At 41.7% G+C, this 20,988-nt stretch overlaps 1 protein-coding gene across 1 annotated transcript in view; it reads right to left on the bottom strand.

The window, feature by feature from the left end:
- LOC311493241 (protein unc-13 homolog B-like) overlaps nt 1-20,988 on the bottom strand; it is a gene marked incomplete at its 5' end in the record, with an annotated part of 38,703 nt that overhangs the window by 8,997 nt on the left and 8,718 nt on the right. Inside the window, 2 exons of the mRNA XM_084551801.1 lie at nt 5,574-5,673; nt 16,667-16,696. Of these exons, the coding sequence (XP_084407927.1) occupies nt 5,574-5,673; nt 16,667-16,696 (130 nt within the window). The remainder of the gene's footprint in view (nt 1-5,573; nt 5,674-16,666; nt 16,697-20,988) is intronic.

The following is a 20,988-nucleotide window of genomic DNA, read 5'->3' as shown; positions in this document are numbered from 1 at the left end:
TGCATCCTAGACCTAGACCTAGTTACAGGTCTGGTGGTAGATTAAATGTCTGGAGGAATGTAAACCTGGTTGGACAATACCGTCAAATCACTACTTTTGCATTTCACTGTGAAAGTTTTGTCACCGTAAATGAAAATACAGTAAAAGCTTCTTTGTTGCCGTTTTCTAAATTGCATAAAACCATGTCTTTCTCAAACAAAAAGCATTTTCATTACCGAGAGGACATTTGTTCACCTTCACAAATGTCGCAAGGAAATGTTTGACTTTGCCCTTAATCCAACACTAAGTGTGTGTGCATGGAAAAGTCGTGTTGTACTCCTTGTAAACCAAACTCTCCATCCTAGAATATTTGACCGAGAATATATTGGTCTTTTCTCAGACCTTTAAGGAGATCAGTTGGCTGGTCTCATTTACAAAATCAAAGAGGAGGACACACACAAGACAAAAAGTGTCCTCATATGCACACATACACAGCAAAACTAATGCAAAAAATATATATATATTGTCTTGTTTTCCTGAATGCACAGGGACTTCCAATTAATAACTTTTTTTGTTTGTTTTGCAGGACTAGATTAGAAACTTACGCCACCTGCTCTTTTACAGATGTGCCTGGTCTGGCCAGTCCCAGAAAGGTCCGAGTCAAAGAGTCAGACTGCACATCTGGCAGGGTCTCGGCACCCAGTCACCGCCCAAGCCACCATGTGCTTGATATTTGCGATGGATCACAGTTTGTGTCCCTGTGGAAAATGTCACTGCAGTATATAAAAAGCAAGTGCACAATTTGGATTTTTTTTAAAACAAGATATTTGCATGTATGTTTCCAGTTCTCTTAAAGTGTTTATGCTTAATTGCTTTATTTCAGGTTCTCCTTCCTTGGATAAAATTTAGTGCACCAACGTCATAGTAATACCTAGTAGCAAGTAAATCACAAATACAAAAAATAAAAGTAAGTTTCTCTACCCGCAAGTTGTCATATCTTGCAGAATCAGATCATACCTACCATGGACAAACTCGCTTTGCAGCCTAGTCAGTACAGTGGTTACTTGTCAAAGCACAGTATTAAATGACCTGAGCAAGGACACAGACACTGTCAATACTTTATACGAACTTTAATCCTTAAAATTATAAGGAATGTGTTGTTTGAATCTGCATGATTTCCACCTTATTTTTCAGGGTAAGGTGCATTTCCTGTTTTGCATTCTCCGTTCTGTTGTCATTTAATGCTTTCTGCAAACACATTATCAGTATTTTTAGCTCAGTCTGAGCATACACTTGAGACGCCCCTCTGCCCCTCAAACACTGCTCATGTTGAGATCTTTTATTCAACAAAACTCACTTGCAAGTTCTTCTTGAAACCCACTATAGTGCTCTAATGCAGCACACTGCTGCTGCTGCCCCCCCAGTGAGCCCAACTGCTGCTAATGACCCTTAGGAGTTAATTAGCTATTTAGCATAGGACGCCCCGGGGTTATTTTTTTCAATAATTATAGTCGTATTGGGTGATATTTTACTAGAGGAGATGAGAGGACAGGAGAGGAGAGGAGAGTCTGCCCAGATGATCTGTGTACATTAGAAAACACATAACACAATAATGTTGTGTGTGTCTGAGACAGGAAGGAAGAGGGTGTATGCAGAATGCATGATATAAGCTAAATGCTAAACTACTGCTAAGAGGACCTGTAACCTTCTGGATACACTGAAACTTAAAAATGTAATCTAAACGGCTGCATTTATAAAGTGTGCTCATGCAAAATAACCATGATTTTATTACTCAAATACTAATGGAAAATAGCTGTACTTGAGTCAACGACAGCAGAAGCTTTATCTCGTTTTCCTTTAAGAAGGACGCCTGGATCACCTATTCTGACATGAGAAGTAAATAACATTGACCATCTTGTGACAGTTCAATGTTCTGCTGGGAAACTTCTGGACCTGGCATTCATTGGTGTGGATGTTACTTAGACATGTAGCACCCACCTAGACCAGACCAAGCACCCCCACCCCATAGCAATGACACTCCTTGATGGCAGCAGCCATCCCCAGCAGGATGCAGTCTGACACAGACACACACACAAAAACACACAACTAAAAAAAAAACATGAAGAACTAGATCCCAAACTGACCAAGAATCTGTGGGATGATCCACAGAAGCCCCTCCACTCAAAGGCCCCCACTAACAACACTGTGTTGCCAGACACCACAGGACACCCTCAGAAGGCCCATGTCCATTCTCTGATAAGTCACAGCTATTTTGGAGGCACAAGGGAGACCTACACAATATTAGGAAGGTGGTCATAATGTTATGCCTGATGGGTGTAGAATCATGTTTGTCCAAAGATGCAGGTCTCCACAAAAACCTACACAGAAGGGTGAAGTGGGGAATATAACTAACATGAACCTTTCAGATATCAGCCATGCACTAATGCAGCTATTGTCCTGTCTGAGATGGAATAAACGTACATTTCATACAAATATTATAGAAACAGGCATGACCCCCCGCCTGTTGTTCAGTGTGCAGAACAGAGAAGCAGAGAAAACCTGGCTTTCTCAAACAATATCCCGGTGAATCTGCCATCTAGCTTTTCATTAGCCACTTCCACCTGAAACACCACCTCGGGCTCTGTCAGTTTTGGTGCACTGAACAATGCGAGCAGAGAATAGCTTCAGCCAGCGGGATCAGAGGTCGGGTAACAAGAGGGACTTGACTACACAAAGAAAAAAGACAAGAAAAGAACATTAAAAAATCCAATTTAAAAGAATGTTTACTTCTCTACCCCCAGCCATGTTTAATCACAAGTCACACCAGCTGCCAAAGAAGAAAAGCAGAACTTTCATCTTTTGACAAAATGGGTCAGAGAGGAGGGACACCACAATACAGTATAATTTCTATATACACTAAAGTACAATATACGTTTTAAAGGCTGCAATTACAGTAAAAGGATTTCTTTAGATGTTTGAAGTGACATGTCTCCACAGCCATCGAATGGACCGCCGTGTAATTTGGTATGCACATACATGCCCCCCTCAGGATTAGTCATAATCAGTGTTTCATGTAGCACCATCATTAGGTCAAATACCTGCATAAAAAATGAATGACCTTCAAATCAGCCTCATCGTTGGTGCTAATTAGCAAATGCCAGAATGTTAACTGAGACGACTGAAATAGTTGATATTTTCATGATAATTAACAGTTAGCATATCCACTGTGGACGTGTTAGCATGCTGACATTAGCATAAGGAGTTGGGTAGGTAGTAGTTAGACAGCGACCTGGGACTATAGGGTTTGAATCACTGGACCGACAGAAATTAAATGCACGTGGGTGGAGAGACTGAGCATCGCCAAATCCCTGCTAAACTACTCCCCATGCTCCAGTCACTACTCTCTGTGTACGACTGGATGGGTTAAATGCAACATCATTCCATTCTACTGAGCTGTTTAGCCTGTCAGTAGATTTTCAGTCTTTGTTGCATTTAAACATACACCAATCAGGCATAACATTATGACCACCTTCCTAATATTGTCCAGGTCTCCCTTGTGCCTCCAAAACAGTTGTGACTCATTAGAGAATGGACATGGGCCTTCTGAGGGTGTCCTGTGGTGTCTGGCTGCAGGATGTTGTTAGTGGGGGGCCTTTGGGTCCTATGGGTTGAAGGGAGGGGCCTCTGTGCATCATCCCACAGATACTTGATCAGTTTGGGATCTATTGAATTTGAAGGCCAGGTCAACACCTTGTGCTGTTCATGTTTTTTTTGAGGCTGCATCCTGCTGGGGATGGCTGCTGCCATCAAGGAGTGTCATTGCTTTGGGGTGGGGGTGCCTGGTCTGGTCTAGGTGGGTGCTACATGTCTAAGTAACATCCACATGAATGGCAGGTCCAAACGTTTCCCAGCATTGTCACAAAATGGTCAATGGTATGTACTTCTCCTTCAGTGTTCATAATGTTATGCCTGATTGGTGTAACAGTGTCTAAATCTCAATATGTATGTAGTACTGAAACAACAACTACAATAACTTCTAAAATTTTGAATATTTTCAAGTTTTAGGCACAAGGTTTTGCAACACAAAAACTGTCAACGCCATTCTGAAAAATCTACCCGTCCTTTTAGCTGAGGACACGAGGACCCACCAGCTTTGCTTTGGTAGACAGAACAAAAATGCAGCAGTAGCCAAACCTCAAAACAGTCATGATATTCTGTCACCGTCTTTTCTTAAAACCACCCACTGCTTTTGTGTCTGTCCACCAAACGGTGGCCACATCTTCTCTATTAACATCTTAAGTGTCCCCTCATGGATGTGGACACAAGGGACAGCAGAATTTTCTAAATCAGCTACATCTGTTCGCCCCCTCCGACGGCATCAGACTGGGTTGGACAATTCATTAGACTCATCACTGACTCACCCACTTATCTGAGCTCGGCACGTAATTTCACTTTCTATCCGTTCTGCTCAAACCCACAAATTCCCATTTAGTAGCCCGTGTCAGCCGGCCAGACTGGTGTCCCACAGCTCGGCTGACACTCTCCTTCTATTTCAGCGAGGCCTATTAAAGCCAGCTAACAAGTCGGCTTGCAATGGATACCTGGCCGGTATTCATCCCGGGCCTGACACACACTCCGAAGCCCCAATTCCATTCTGTATTGGTCCTAATACATCCCAAGGGCTGGGTGTCGTACACGACGTTGCTTCCAATAAAAGTCACAGCGCTGAGGCAAAAACAAAAAAAGGAAGCAACTAGAAACTGAGGAAAGAGTCAAAACTGAAGCTCATGTCCATTCAGCGTAACAAAACTGGTATGGATCTATCATTGTCATCACATGAGAACCTTGCAAACCTTTAAATGTGCAAAGGCAAAAGTTGTAGAGTATTTTGAAACCAGATCATTGATCACCAGATTTTAATTTTCTGACAGCATTATATGCATTATAAGCAGCTGAACCTATTTTCTTCTGCACCTAATTAGTCATTTTTAGACTAATGTGACTTTCATGCACCAGGTGATCTAGAAACCCAAAAAAGCTTGACGGTGCTTTGCAAAATTTGAACCAGCTGAAGGAGATGTGATCCTTTAGTGGATGGCAAATATGAACTTCCCCACATATATAATGTTCCTGCTCTTAAATGCTACATATATTTACACTCATCTTACATAAACCTGTCGTAAGGTGCTGGATTGCAAACGGCAAACGATCAACTGCACTAGCCAAGCCATAGTCAACGCAGGTTTTCCTACACTGTTGTAAGCCTTAATACTAGTGCACTGGTTTGTCTGCATCATTCTGTAATTATGGCACTATAAAGGCAGCCAGTCAACTGAAATTACTGCAGCACAAGAAAAAAACTGTCTGAGGAGACGGCGTTCTATAGGCGGGAGGAGGTTGAATTTGTGAATCTGTGCAAATCCAGTTGCTGAGAGACGTGGAAATGCATTCCGGCTCAATCACAGTTGCTGCACAGTGTGTGGCGCCTCACCATGTTGTAAAGTTTTTGAGGCTACCTGTGGTCTAGATCTGACACAGAAGCATACGTCTTGCTTGAGAGTTTTAAGTACGACCAGCAGCAGGATGATACTCACAACATGAAGTCTTGTTCCCAACATGGCTGGTCCCCGCGGACGGTGATGGTTGTACTCTTCACATTCTGCACCTTTAAAGTCACGTAGGCATTGAACTTGTCTGGAAAAGAGGAGAAAGTTGGGATTGGTTTAATGCCTTAAAAGACATGATGAGATTATTCTACAGGTAGGTTGGGTGTATTGAAGCAAAAACAGTTTTTGTTCAGTTTACACTTATATGTTTAAAATCTCACATCTTTCTGAGAACAGATTCCACCTTAAACAAACTATTTTTTCTTTTTTTCTTTTTTTTATTCCGTGCTGTTTGTACGAGCCTGAGACTCCAGTGACCCGTCTCAATTACTGACTGAATTGCAGGCGACAATAAATATTTCTGCTCTGCAGAACAATTACCGCTATCTTTGGAGAAGCAGCTTTTGAGCTTAGGAAAAAGATGAAATGGAGATAACAAAGGTGAATAATCCCAACGTCGGCTGATCTTTCAGACAGAATAGAAGTAATTAAACTACCTGCATAGGAAACAAAGGTACGAGCAGTCAGACAGACAGACTGAGCCAGAGTATTTTATGCAGAATTTTATATTAAGCATTCATATAAAGGGGATAAAGGCATCGTCCTCGACCCAGCTGCAGGATCAGACTTCGAAAACACACATTTTCTAAATATTTATTTCATTTAAATCACTAAACAGTGCAGAGACTATAAACCTGTGATGACAGCAGCGTGGTGCAGAACTGTCCTGTCAGACAACACTGATCAAGTCCAAGGTAGTTTTAAGGCAATAAACATCTGAGCCGTAAGTCATCGAGCACAGCCATAAAACCTAATATGGTGCCTCTGATAATAAAAACTATACGTTAAATTTAGCATCTCTACACAAACACGTGCTGATCTGTGTTGACGAGCACCACAACAACTTGGACAAATTTATTCAGGCAGCGTTCCATAATAAAGTGACCCCACACATTTCTTTTTCAACTCTTTCTGCCTTTGTTCAGACACCAATGAACTGATTTTTAAACAGTTACAACCTGAACTTTAAACATATTAATACACTGTGTGATGTATGATGTTCTTGGACATGCAAAGAACATCATACATGTGTATACACCAACTCATCCCTGTCGTTATCATGTCATTTTGGTGCAATACTGTGTGCAACTCCTAATGGAGTTTGTCTTTACTCATGATATTCATGAATGTTTATTTTTCTCATTATGTATATTCAGCCTCCTTACCATTTCAACCCTCAACTGAACACCAGTTGGGTTTTTTTTTCAACTTTTTGGTTATCTACTTAGACCCGTTTCTCTTGTCTTACCTTATTCTATTATTTGTATTTTGCACTGTTGTTCCTTGCCACTGTAACACCTTGTTTCCCCACAAGGATAAATAAAGTCCTGTCTTATCTTATCTTATAATGTGTTTAAGGGATACTGTCTCACATTTCAAATCGGCCTCATCATCTAATTTATGAATTAAGACCACAATCACTTTCTAAAGTTAATACTATAAGTAACTAGAGAAAACTAAAGGTAGAAAGGCTAGCCATGCCAATGCTAAAGTGGAGAAAAACAAAATACTGATAATAATTTCCAACAGACAGGGTGGACAGAGGTCAGAAAAGTGTCTTATTCAGAAAATGAGAAGCTAATGAAATGCTAAAAATGAAATACTACTTAAGTACTTCAAAACAAATCAGGTCAGCAGTGCTCAGATTTTGTTGGACTGTCGCTCCAACCTCAAGACAAGCTGTCTTTTAAATTCATGTATCAGAATGTGAGTCTGGTAACATGTTTAAGGATTTTATTATTCATGGGGACTGCACTACAACCAATGAGAACAACAAATTATAAGAGTTATGCTTTTTGACAAATACTTTAATCACTGTTAACTGTTTGTTATTTTACTGTCGATATCTTTTATAACAGACGCAATAGTGCATTCTAAACATCTTGCATCTCCAGATCTTTGCCAGGGTTTAATGAATTCTAAGGAACAGCATTTTTACCGCTGTTATTTACTACACTGTTCCATCTTCCAACACGCTGTGGACTACTATTAGATGTTACTGATGGTGCTGGGGTGCTGCCTGTTTTTATACAGGCTATACATATCTGTTCTCAGCATATGTATTCAGGTCAAGAACATCGATTTCATTGTTTTAAAGCTTTACTTTCTACTGCGTTTTTGTTAGCGACGTCGGTGTCGACTTGACTTTCATCACATAACAGTCGACTTTAAAAAATCTGAAGTCGTGCAACCCCATCTGGGTAGGGTGGTATGTTTTGGGCGTTTTTGTGCGCATTTTGGCAATTTTTGTACAGCTTTTGGTCTGGAAACACTCATCTGTATCTGGCAACACTTATTACAGATCAATTTTGATTATCTTGTTACCAGATTTGTATATAAAACACCACTGCCATTACTATATTAGCATTCAAGCAATACAGTTTAAATATTAAGGTGCCATATCGCCTTTCCAACTTGTGAATCCTCCATATTTAATCACACAGAAGAACAGACAGAAATGAACAGAAACTAACAGCTGCACCTTAAATAACTAAGCTGTGTGCCTTTTAATAATGCTCATTTTCGGGAAGGTGTCACTATTCACTGGGGATTCACAGAAGAGAACATTTTGTCCCGAGAAAAAGGTATTTCCGACGGTAAACCAGACCATTACATTTCCTCCTCACACGTTGAAGACTGAACTGAGAACTATGCGATCTGCTGTATAAGACTGCTCCATTATCAGCATTGATCCAGGATTATCATGTTCAGCATTCAGCCACCAAATCAAAGCGGCATTTGATTATTCTACAGAGATCTGCTGCATAGATAAGTACGCTCTCTTCCTTCTGGAAGTATCTCCACGTTCTGAATGAGTAAGACAATATTATTTCAAAATGTGGTCAGAGTAAATGTGCAGGGCAGGTTGCTATTGTTTAAATGCACAAATTGTTATATTTCTGATTTAATTCACAGATTTTATGTTTAACAAATATATTCTAGAGGCGCAAACCTCTAGTAATTGGGTTATTACTCCGATTATTGGTGGAATAACAATGTAAACTTAGCAACTGCGAGACCGAGCATGTACGATCAGCCGCAACATTATGACCACTGACAGGAGAAGTAAATAACATTGACCATCTTGTGACAATTCAGTGTTTTGCTGGGAAACTTTTGGACCTGGCATTCATTGGTGTGGATGTTACTTAGACATGTAGCACCCACCTAGACCAGACCAGGCACCCCCACCCCATAGCAATGACACTCCTTGATGGCAGCAGCCATCCCCAGCAGGATGCAGCCTGACACAGACACACACACAAAAACACTTTAGGAACAACTAAAAAAAAAAACATGAAGAACAGAACAAGGTGTTGACCTGGCCTCCAAATTCACTAGATCCCAAACTGATCAAGTATCTGTGGGATGATCCACAGAGGCCCCTCCCCTCAAAGGCCCCCCCACTAACAACATCCTGTTCCCAGACATCACAGGACACCCTCAGAAGGCCCATGTCCATTCTCTGATGAGTCGCAACTGTTTTGGAGGCACAAGGGAGACCTACGCAATATTAATGTTATGCCTGATCGGCGTACGTCACAAAGACTCACCACCAAGTTGGGTGAGGACAAATGTTTTCAGAAAACACTGGGGTAAGAAGAGGTACTGGCTCTGATAAGGGCTACTCCCCAGTGAACTAAAATAATTAAACCCAGCGTCGGAAAACGGTAAAAATAGATTTATGTGTGTGTCCTGCCGTGAACCTCGCAGTGATCAGCATAAACCAAAGGGGTTCGAGAAACCAGCCTCTTAATCCCTTCTTGATTACCTGCCTCAAGTAGCCCCCTTTTCGCATGGACGGGGAGCACAACCAGGCTGAAAGAGCGTACGCTGTGCAGGTGTGTATGTGTGTATTTGTGTGTTCTTGTACATCTCTGGGAGTTCGCAGTATTACATCCACTTTCTTTGATAAGGGCCAGTGGAGCTGAGGGCAGCATCAGAGGATCCAGGGTGAAATGAGGTTAGGGACATGATCATTCAGCTGCATAAATCCATACATTATAGCCACTGTTAGGAAAAAAACACTTTCTAATTTGAATGTGGTCTCTAGTTGGTGAAATACCTGAATTCCTTAAGCACTGAGGCCTAATGGACTCTTAATGAATCTCTTAATAATTGTACTTTCTCTTCTGCAAAATGCAAGATCTAAGAACGCCACATTAAGATAATCAAAAACAGCTTTAAACCAAATGAATCATATTAAGGCTTTAAATGTTAATGTTGGTCAAAAGATGAACGTATTTAAATTTCAAATTACATTTTCCAAAACCTATCACACAAGAGGGCCAATCTCAGAAATTTTCTCCTAAAATAACCTTCGTATAAAAAGATGAGAAAGAGGTAAAGGGTGATAAAAGCAGGACGGACTCTCGCTCTAACCAGGTGCTACAGATCCCATCGTTCAACTTCTGAATGAACGCCTTTAAATATCATTGCATGTCAGCATACAACTAAATTGACCGTGCATCTGTTACGTTCACACTCCACGCTGTAGATGTGCATCACATTAAACAGACGCAGACAGCAACAGCTGTGATTAATCCAAAATACGCTTCCTTGTTCACATCTTTCAGCGGCCGGACAGGAAGAGAAAAGTCACCCTCCCTCTGTCTCCTACACACCGTCTGCTCATACGGCCTTTCTCTTTTCTGCTTTGCATTTCATTCAATCATTCATCTTCTGTAACCGCCTGTCCTGTGAAGGGTCGCGGGGGGGGGGGGGGCTGGAGCCTATCCCATCTGTCATCGTGCGAGAGGCGGGGTACATCCTGGACAGGTCTCCAGTCTATCGCCGGGCTGTGTTTTGCATTTATTAGCTTTAGTTCAGCTCCAGAAATAACACTGACATCACAAGGACTAGCGTATTAGCTGTGGAGTTACAGAACGCTACAGACAACTTTATTGTCCACCGAGGTGGAAATTTGTCTTTGGCTCACAGAGGCCCCTCTCCTCAGCCGATAGGACCCAAAGGTTGGACCTCATGTCCATTCTCTAATGGGTCACAACTGTTCTGGAGGCACAAGGGACACCTACACAATATTAGGATGGTGGTCATAATGTTATGTCTGATTGGTGTATGTGCAGGTAGAAAAAACCTTACTTCTAATACCAATATTGTATGTTTATTTACAATTAATTTAGGCTAATGACACTAGCGGTTGCTTTACCTCCTGCAACCAACCATTGGTTAAAGAGTTGGGGCAATTTCAGTCAACAAAGATTTTCTTTCATTGAATGCAGCAATAAATAATCACCTCAAGACTATTTAAACTTTCTAATACAGAAGCATCTAAGTGTGAACTGTATGAACTGTATGAACTGTAAGTCTCTGTCTTTTTATACATGAACTGTACTTACATCTGTTCTAGTTATGAGGCAGATGAAATGTCAGTGTACATGCAGCCTATTTTTCTCTCCCAAGCACGGCTGAGCAGCAATGACGAAGACAAGAGGCAGGCGGGTGAAAGGGTTAATCTGGAATAATCCATCATTCACTTAAGGTGGCTGCCAGGTCTGTAATTAAGAGACAAGAGGACTGGCAGGCTGCAGACAGCCCCATTTTGCTGAGAGCTACCAGCGGTAACAGGGAAGAAACACAACTGGTGGGATTGTGAATGAAACCAAAAACACACAAACAGCACAAAAATAAAGGCGAAAGGAAGGGAAAGGAGGAATATGAAAATCTGATTCATTTGGCTCATTCGATGCCACCAGGGTTGTCATGAACGATGCTCAGCACACCTCCATTAAAAGCTTTGCTGCATGCAGAACATACACAAACACGCCTTCCTCCAGCAGCAACTACACCAACTGTGGTGGGGAGGACATTTCCCAGCATGCAGCAGGACCCTCTTGGGGAGCAAGCCGGCGTCATTTATAATTAAGTGGCGATGACTTATGAAAATAAATAAGTTATATTCAGTTACACGCGGACGTTTGCAGCGCGGCCAGGCGGGATGACATTTACAAGGCTGTCTACAGTAATGAATACTCTATTATGGGTGTCGAGGGAGGAGGGAGGGGGGGCGGCGGAGGCTACAGAGAAGAGGGGAGGTCGAAAGAGGAGGAGAGCCGAAGTAGATATAAAACTGAGAGTATTCTTTTGTAATCTCACGAGTGCAAATGGGTAAGATGTTCTCTCTCTCTTTTTTTATTTCAGCAGCATTTTGATTCAGCTGCAATTTTCTCCCAGCGTCCATTCATTTTCACCGTAACATCAGAACAAATGGATACGTGTAATGTGAAAGGGGTTGTTCGTGCGTGTCCCACATGAACCGAGTGAATATACGTCCATCCTCTGCGTCACCACATATAGATTTAGCTCGTTATTTACCTTATATGTGGTTACGTTTGTTTTCAGCCCAGTATACAAATCAATAAGTGTCTGGTTGATGAACTGCCAATAACTGCAGTTCCCTAAATGACCACTTGAGGCTCCAAAAGAGAGTCAATCCACATAGACCTCCAACATTACAGCAGAAATTAATACGTTTAGAGCTTGGTGCAAAAATGTTTTTGGTCTCTGTAGCTAATTTTATCCTTTAATAAAGACATTATTATATATATCACCTTTTTAAATACATTTTTGAATTAGCTGCTTGTTAAAAGGAGACACAGACAAGATGGTGACACTGAGCTTCAAGTCGGAAGAATTCAGCTGTCGAAGAGCAGTTCTCCAGAGTTGGTGGAGACCAAAACAGAAGTAAAAGGTAAAAAGTAGAAACGCCAAATGTTTTCTGCATGTTTCTATGTCTTAAGCAGGGATGTTGTGTGTCTTACAGATTGTTTCGGAGGTCTCCTGTCTTTGAAAGTTTTCCTAAATGGAAATAAAACTGCAAAAACGTCTTCCGCAGTGGATATGTAGCTTACAACCTGTCTTAGGAGGGGCAGCAATAAGTCAGACGGCTCAACTGGTCAGGCTGTGCAGAGAAAGGTAGCCTCATTATGGTCAGGCTACCTCTGCATTCATTAGACATTCATTATGCTGCAGTGGGCCATCACTGCAAGTTAGCTACTACTACCAATGAGCAGTGTGTCAGGTATGAAAAACAAGGACGTTTCAAGCAGAAACTTCAACAAGTACAAACCTAAATTCTGTTACGGTCTGCACTTGAGCTGCAAACAGGTATGATGAGAAGATGAAATACAAAGAAATGACCCCTTCTATTATTAAAAACTCAGTAAATCCACTAAAGCAATTCGTGTACAAGACCCTGTTGTGTTTCCAAGTCACATTTCCTGCCAGGATTGTGTTTTTCCTCAAAGCAGTTTGAGATTCAAACTACTTTTCTCTCTGATTAAAACCCCACTTCTCCAAAGTCTATAATCCAAAGATTTGCAAGTACAGTTGAGTGGTGTCACGACCCAAAAGCACAAACGAATGTGTGTTTTTTTTGTTGTTTTTTTTATTTATTTCAGCTGATATTTGATTCCATTACACAGGAAGTACAGGACGTACTCAAATAAATAAGCCGACATCCATCATAGCCTCTGACTCTGAGGCTAAAGGTTCTACAGCTGACACAGATCACTTCCCTTTTAAACTACAGTGGACTGACAGAGGACAGTCTTTGTTTTTACCTTGACCAGCGGGGTTTAAGTGAGTCTACTCTACATTTTCAGACTTGGCTTGCATTTCTACAGCCTCAGGCACACATGGGGGATCCAGTCGCGAGTGGGCAGTGCGTGCTCATATCTAGCATTACAATATACCTGCACATGCATCTTAAGTGACCATTTGTGATCTGTTCTGCATGCAAAATGTTTCCTCAATATGTCTTGGATGTGTTGACACTTTGACTTAAAGGGGAACTAATGTTTTTTTATAACCTGGACCTTATTTCTGGCAAAAAATATGAACGTTTACTCACCCATATAACTTTTGTGTCATTTGTAGTCGTTCGGGAGATATTTAGATCTGAGTATATCCATATAGTGGGAGTGAATGGGGCACCGAAACGCAGCCTCTAAATAACGCATTATCTGCCGCGAAACTCCTTCATTTCACCAATATTTTGTTATGATACACTATACACTGTAGATTGACCTACAGACCCCGGATGATGTCTTCCGACCTGGACGATGTCATCTCCAAGCGCCCATCGCACCCGCGACAGTCGGCCTGTAATTTGATACTGCTAGTTTTTTATTTATTTATTTATTTATTTTTCTGATTCTGAGGTTGTGGACGAACCATAGCAGAAGCAAATTACACGTTAACAAGCCGACCGTCGTGTACAAGCGCACGATAACAAAATATTGGTGAAATTAAAGTGAAGTTGGTGGTGAAGTTTTGCAGCAGATAATGCGTTTATTAGAGTGCTGCGTGTCGGTGCCCCAGTCACTCCCACTATATGGATATATGCAGATCTAAATATCTCCCGAACGATTACAAATGACACAAAACTGAGTAAACAATCGTATTTTATGCCAGAAATAAGGTCCAGGTTGTAAAAAACAGTAGTTCCCCTTTAAAGCTGCCGGCTTGTGGTCTTTCAGGATGCATGTTAATGTCAGGTCAATGTTAGCATTGCTCTCTAAGTACTGCAGGCCAATGAGAAGACAGCAGATCTTCAAGAACTGTCACAAATATCAGAGCAACCCTTTCAGACGTTGTAGGTTGGTTCCTAGTTTTGTCTCAGCAGATCACCTGACATTAGCGTCTCCAGAGCCTAAAAACAAGGTTTAAATCATCTAAGCTGATAAAGTGACATATATACCAGACGGCATCTCCCAGGGGTCGTCCACCAGTGGGGTTTCAGGAGAGCCGAGGGGACGGCAGCTCCCACAGGCAAAAAATCTATTGCTCCTTACTAATAAGATAAATCAGATCATGTTTCCCAAAGTGGGGCATTAGAGTGGGACAAACTGTACTATGGGGCCGTGTCTGAGCTGGGACTAATAGTCATGTCAAATAACAGGATGGCATCACGGCTACACTCTCTATGAGAATGGGTGCAGCAGCTTTGAGGAAAAGAAGGTGTGTCGTTTCAGGTGAAACTTTAACAGACCGTGAAAACTTCCTCAAAGAGACTTCAAGTCTATTTCTCGTGTGTTTTTGCATTTTTACATTTTTACTCAGTTTGATAATGGAGCTCAGGGAGTTTTAACTCTGCTAACCTGCTTCTGATAGGCTTCAGCCACCCTTCCCCGAAACCAGGTTACAACGTTTACACACACAAACCATGAAGAGGATGTCGCCTCTTTTAAAGAGCTTTGCAATTTTTGCCTTTGATTAGTTCTATAGCCACTTGAGTTTCCTCTTACACTCAACTGCCCGATTTAATTTAAGATTCAAAGGGAGAATCACTGGTAGTAATAATTCAGAAGAACAACAGAATAAATGAATTAAAGGACACTGTTACAGTCCCTTCCGTCCGCTCTGAAATCTGCTCTGCGATCGGAGGCCGGCGGCAACCAATAGAAAATCATCTCCTGCATCTAGAGTGTGTCTCCGTCTGCCGAAGACACTGAGAGATCTGTCTCCATCCTCTCCTTTATGCCAGGATGACACGTAGTCATTTTAGGCTCGCAGGTGGCCCTTTGTCTGTGATGATCTATTGATTTCTTCTCTCCTCCTCCGGCTCGATTTCTCATCCTCCTACTTGTTGCCGTTGTTCTCCCCCTCATCATCGCCCGGAGAGAGGATGGAAGGATGAACAGCTGCAGCCAGATGCCACTGGCTGCTGATCGGTTGATGATGAAGACACTGAGAAATCTTTACTGTTTGTCACTTTTCAGCTGTTTGGCTGTTCAGTCTGGGTGACATTTCTGCTCAGGCTATCCAAGTAAATGATCAAGGAGAGATTCAAACAATGTACAGGGACGAATGCTGGACGTATTCAAAAATGAATAAAGACACATCTGGAGAGTGAGGGTGCACTCTGAACAATGGGAAACACACGCACAACAGATCAAAGGTAAGCACAAACCAGCCATATGCGTTCACTAGCCTCTTCCTCCCACGAATGTCATGCTCTATATACACCAATCAGCCACAACATTAAACTGACAGGAGAAGTATATAACATTTTAACCTTCGTGTGTCAATTCAACGTTCTGCAGGGAAACTTTTGGACCTGGCATTCATTGGTGTGGATGTTACTTAGACATGTAGCACCCACCTAGACCAGACCAGGCACCCCCACCCCATAGCAATGACACACCTTGATGGCAGCAACCATCCCCAGCAGGATGCAGCCTGTCACAGACACACACACAAAACGCTTTAGGAACAACTTTAAAGAACAGCACAAGGTGTTGACCTGGCCTCCAAATTCACTAGATCCCAAACTGATCAAGTATCTGTGGAATGATCCACAGAGCCCCCTCCCCTCTAACAACAGACACCACAGGACACCCTCAGAAGGTCCATGTCCATTCTCAGATGAGTCACAACGATTTTGGAGCCACAAGGGAGACCTACACAATATTAGGAGCCTTTGGTGGTATATATAAATTAAAAAAAAACAGCTGTTCTCCACTTCCTAGCTCTATTTAACCCTACAATGATTTCACCAGAATGCTAACAGAAGGAACACAGCATAGCAGAAGGCTGCAGCTACTATGGGATCACCAGGTATGTAATATGTTTATATTAATAGCTGATACATCAATGAGCGGTTGAGCAACACTCAAAAACATTATTTAAAGAACTATTCAAAGGATTGCTATGAATTATCTACTCATGGTCCCTGGAGGATGAATCACAGTGACGTTCTTCAAGTGACATGTCCTCTCGTCCCACGATTCGTATAAGATTTACAGATTTAAGCGCATTTTCTCAACATCTACTAATTGGATTTTCATGGAATTTGAGTCCGAAATTCAAGCTCTGCAGACATAAATCGCATTAACTTTAACAAAATATTGTCGGGAAACGCTCTTATTTTGCACGATATTTCAGATATAAGCACGCATGTACAATAAGCTCGGATAATTAGTATTATAAATCTCTCCAATGTCATAATGTCTGCTCTCCATGAACAAATAACAGACAAACTATGTAGGAGCTCTTACCTGGAGGCCCGTGGAGTTTGGCTTTCTTTACTGAAATAGAAAAAAAGAGAAAACAGAGATTAGTCACAATGTAAAAACAAAGGAAGACACACAGCTACCGTAACCTAACACTGAATTTAATTCTCTTTGTGGTATTTTTTCTTGTATTGTTCCTGTTCTGTTTTCCTGAACTGCGTGCACTGGTAACAGAGAGGTAGTTACCGCTCACACTAAAATAGTCCTTGTGTGAGAGGAAGCATGCTATCAGGGTTGAAGGTTGCAATGATTTTAGAGTCATTTGTGTTATCTATGTTTTTGGGGGTGCTATGGCTTTCTAACATGCTAGAATTTATTTTATTTCACTTTAACCTTCGACAGTTTGAGATAGAAAGGATTATTTTAGACTTTAAACTGACATAAAATGTAGTAAGAACAGACTGACTGACTACATTTGTGTCCCAGGACAGAAGGCAATACAGCGTTTACTCTAGAGACCATAGACACAACATTTGACTGGCTGGGCAGGTCTTTGCCAGAGCATAATCAGTTCCCAACAGAGAGGCTCCAGACCAACTTCTCACCACCAAATCATTTAGTGGGCAGGGGAAGTCAGGCAGGCTCCCAGGCTTTCTCCAGCATCAGAAAACAACCAAAGACAATTTAAAAAGCTAGTATTCTACAAAATCCTGGGAGATTTTTGAACTTGACTGGCAACGGCTTAAACGTCATTCATTTATATGTAAAACACCAGCGCTGTGGTAATGGATCCGGTAAAAATGTTCCCTGTGTGAATCAACAGGAGCAAGGAAATACGAAATTCCTATGTATTCCTGTCAGTGTGTTTTTACACCCACAAGGACAATTAACTACCTTTCTTTCTACTTATAAACAGGTAAATCACCCATTTCAGCCCCAAATCTGATAAAATACCAGTTAAGCTGTGAATAATAAAAAAAAGTTGTACAAAATGTGCTTTTAAATCAACACTTAAGTCAGTAGGCCTCACAAACTGTCGGACCATAACATCTGCAATATTATACGTTGTTAAATCTCTCAACGCAGCACAAACTGTCCTGAAAGGAAAGGGGTGCCTTGAAATACCAACATGTGCAATCCTCAGGCTAGAAAGTCCCTCATATTGATCTACAATGCGATTAGCCTCCCGGGAGACGTGTTATAGCCGCTTGACTATGCAGCGGTATAAAGGTTTATTGCCTTTTCAAGGCAATTTCGTTATTTAAATCAAGTTTAACCACATATTCTCACCAAGGGAGGTCAAGATGTCCCTTCAATCACAGCGCAAGGAGTGTGAAATGTGATAAGAGAGAATGACATGAAGAAGAGATGCAGAGAGAGAGAGAGATAGAGAGAGAGAGAGAGAGAGAGAGAGAGAGAGAGAGAGTGAGAGAGATCGTTAACAGGTAATTTGTCTTAGGCTGTCAGCACAGCTTGCTTTGTGTGTCACTCGTGCCAGCTCAGCACACGCTCAGAGGAAACCTGGTGGCCTCGTTGGTGGAGAGCCAGGCAGGCTTGAACATTAGCTGCATGAATGGTAGTGATGCTACACACAGAGAGAAGAGAAGAGAAGAGAAGAGAAGACGTGTGGAGTGTGCCATGCAATCAACACACTGTTTATTTTTTTTTAGGATTTTTAGGATTGTTTTTAGGATTTCACTCAAGTGTGAGATCATCTTTCTTTTGAACTAGAACCTGTATGCTCTGGTTTCACGTCTGCCCTCTATTTGGTTCTCTCATTTCATAAAAACTAAACATAGCACACAAGTTTTTATAAGTACAGTTTTAAGGTATCTGTAGAAACAACACAACACAATGGAGTTGTGGACTTTAGTTGTGGAAACAGTGACGTCTGTTTGCCGAAACAATGCATCAGTTATTCTGTATAATCCACAGATATGAGGTATCACATGGCACTGAACACAGATTATTTTTTTGTTTTTTTTGTTTTTTTTGCAAACAAAGGCTTCTGCTGACCTTTACCAATTATTTGAAATTCGTGAAGTTTAAACTGTCCTTTGGTTTTGTGGTGCCAGTCTCAAAAAAGAGAGAAAATTAAGCTGAACTGCCTCCAGTGAATGTGTAATTAATGACTGCAATTAATAAATGAGTCAACATCATGGTGCAGTCTTGCAGGATAAATGGTTACAGATTTACACCATTAATACTACGACTTTATACCTTATTACTCTTCTGCAGAGGCCAAAACTGTCATCTGCTGTGCTTCGGACAGCTCTGGCCTCTACGTCAATTCCTGATGATGAGCATCTCAACGGACATGATCCCTTTCTCAAGAAGGGGCATGCACAGAAAGGTACAGACCATGAGGCGTTAATGAAAATCGATGATAGGTGAAGAGAACTTCGGGCAACGTCAAGCGTCCAGGCACCAAGCAATCTCAACTTTGAGACGACGGCAGATGGGAGGAACTGAATGTGTCAGAAACTGACACACGTTGGACCCCAAATGGAGCAGCGTTGACGTTGACAGTATTTTCCTAGCAAGAAGAGCTAGCGACCTCCAGGCAGCAGCGGCATTTTTATGTCCGCTTGTTTCACGTGGAAACATCTGAGGCGAGAAACACACAAGAGCTGCGAGCTTTTTTATCAACAAAGAAAATTGCTCCGTAGACGGGCTTTGGTTTTAGCAGTAAAATCAGTGTCAGAGCCAGTTTGAAAATGAACTCACACTACATAGAGCACTTAGTACAGACCAAGTGGATACTTGCTCCATTAACAGCTGACGGTTCCCCAGAGAGCAGCCATGTAAGGACACCAATCTACAGTATTGGAGGGGACTGAGAGTTTAACATCTCCAGGAAAATGGGCGGTTCAGTACTTTCCATTTGATATTATTTGATGCGTGTTTGATCCCAGGGTGGCAATTAGTGGTATTTTTGACCTTTGACCTTTGAAGTAGAGAGTGGAGTCCAGCTTTGAGCAGCATCACTGATCTGTTTTTTTTTTTACACACTCCTTGAGGGCTTATCCCCAGAGCATTAACATGAGATTTAATGATTTATATGTGATCTATTGAAAATTAAAGAGGACCTCTAATGCCTGCCGGTGCAAACCTTGCAGTCAAAGGACAAGTTCAGCAAATATAGCCTTAATCTAAGCGAAACCGTCAACCGTAAGCAAAGAGCATTCAGCTCTGTTACCGAATGCACTAAACCCCAAACAGACAAGATTGCCAAATGTTTACAAGATTAATTGGCAGCTGTTTTCTCTTCTGTTCTATAAAATCCTCAGCCGCCGTGATCACCAGTACCGAAAAAGGAAGGTTTAATCTGTAAACTGGCCTCAAAACGGACAATTTTTATATTTTTATAAAAGTGCGATGATCTATGAGATTGTCATTTCACAGCCCAGACATGCCAGCTGTCGCGTCTGACACCCCGCTCCGATAGAATGCATTGCACAAGTATATTTTGAGCCTCAAGTTGTTCATACTGGTCGCACATTTTAAAGCGGTGCATCGAGACCAAAAGCAAAAAAGAGCATCGCCCGTTCTTCCATGCTGGTCACGTCTTGTGTTCTACAGTTTGTGTGCATTCTCCCTGAGTACGTCGCCAGTACATACTGAAATCTGAAATCTGTGTGTTTTAACAACTGTGCAAATATACAGCCAAACACAAATGAGTTATCCTTGTCAGACCTAAAAAAATTGTTGGGGAGTGTATTGCTAATATAATCTATGCCAGCTGATACGAGGGTCAGTGTCACTCTGGGCCACAGGGATGGTGAGCCTGATAGCAGGAAGTAAAGGAGGCCAAATATCAGGCACGTGTCTGCTGGAATGATCGTATGAGAGGATGCGTGCCGCTGGTAACCGAGCGTTTGGCCGGTGGGATAATCCCTCCGAGCTAATGCCTTAAGCGGGGCTGAAATCTAGCAGACCCTGATGCGTTGCACGGTGGATAAATAACAAAGAGAATGAGTCGTGTAGGGAAAGCGGACACTTTTCGTTTTTGATTTGACGGAATTAAGAGCAGTTAACTTTTAATCTTGTCAAGATTTAAAATGCTTTTTTGATAATAAAGTAAAGATATTTGGGGAAAGCCACAGCGGCTGATTGAGGGGGAAAACAACGGTTTCACTGATGTTCGGTGGATGAGTCATGGAGCGGATTAAACCTGCTGCTGAGGAGCTCTACTGTATGAGTTATTATGTCATACCCACATCTGTGACGCTTTTGTGTTCAGCACATGACCCAGCGATTCAAATGCTTTAAAGAGCCACTGTGTTCATGAACAATCATCATCGACATTGAGCTTGTTCGTATTTACAGTACACTCTGCTTTCATGTGGGATGTTTTAATGTGAAGA

The sequence above is a fragment of the Chelon labrosus genome (genome assembly GCF_963514085.1).
Source record: "Chelon labrosus genome assembly, chromosome: 9".
In the NCBI taxonomy this organism is placed as follows: domain Eukaryota; kingdom Metazoa; phylum Chordata; class Actinopteri; order Mugiliformes; family Mugilidae; genus Chelon; species Chelon labrosus.
Note: the sequence above shows the minus strand (reverse complement) of the source record. Positions and strands in the feature narration are given on the sequence as shown.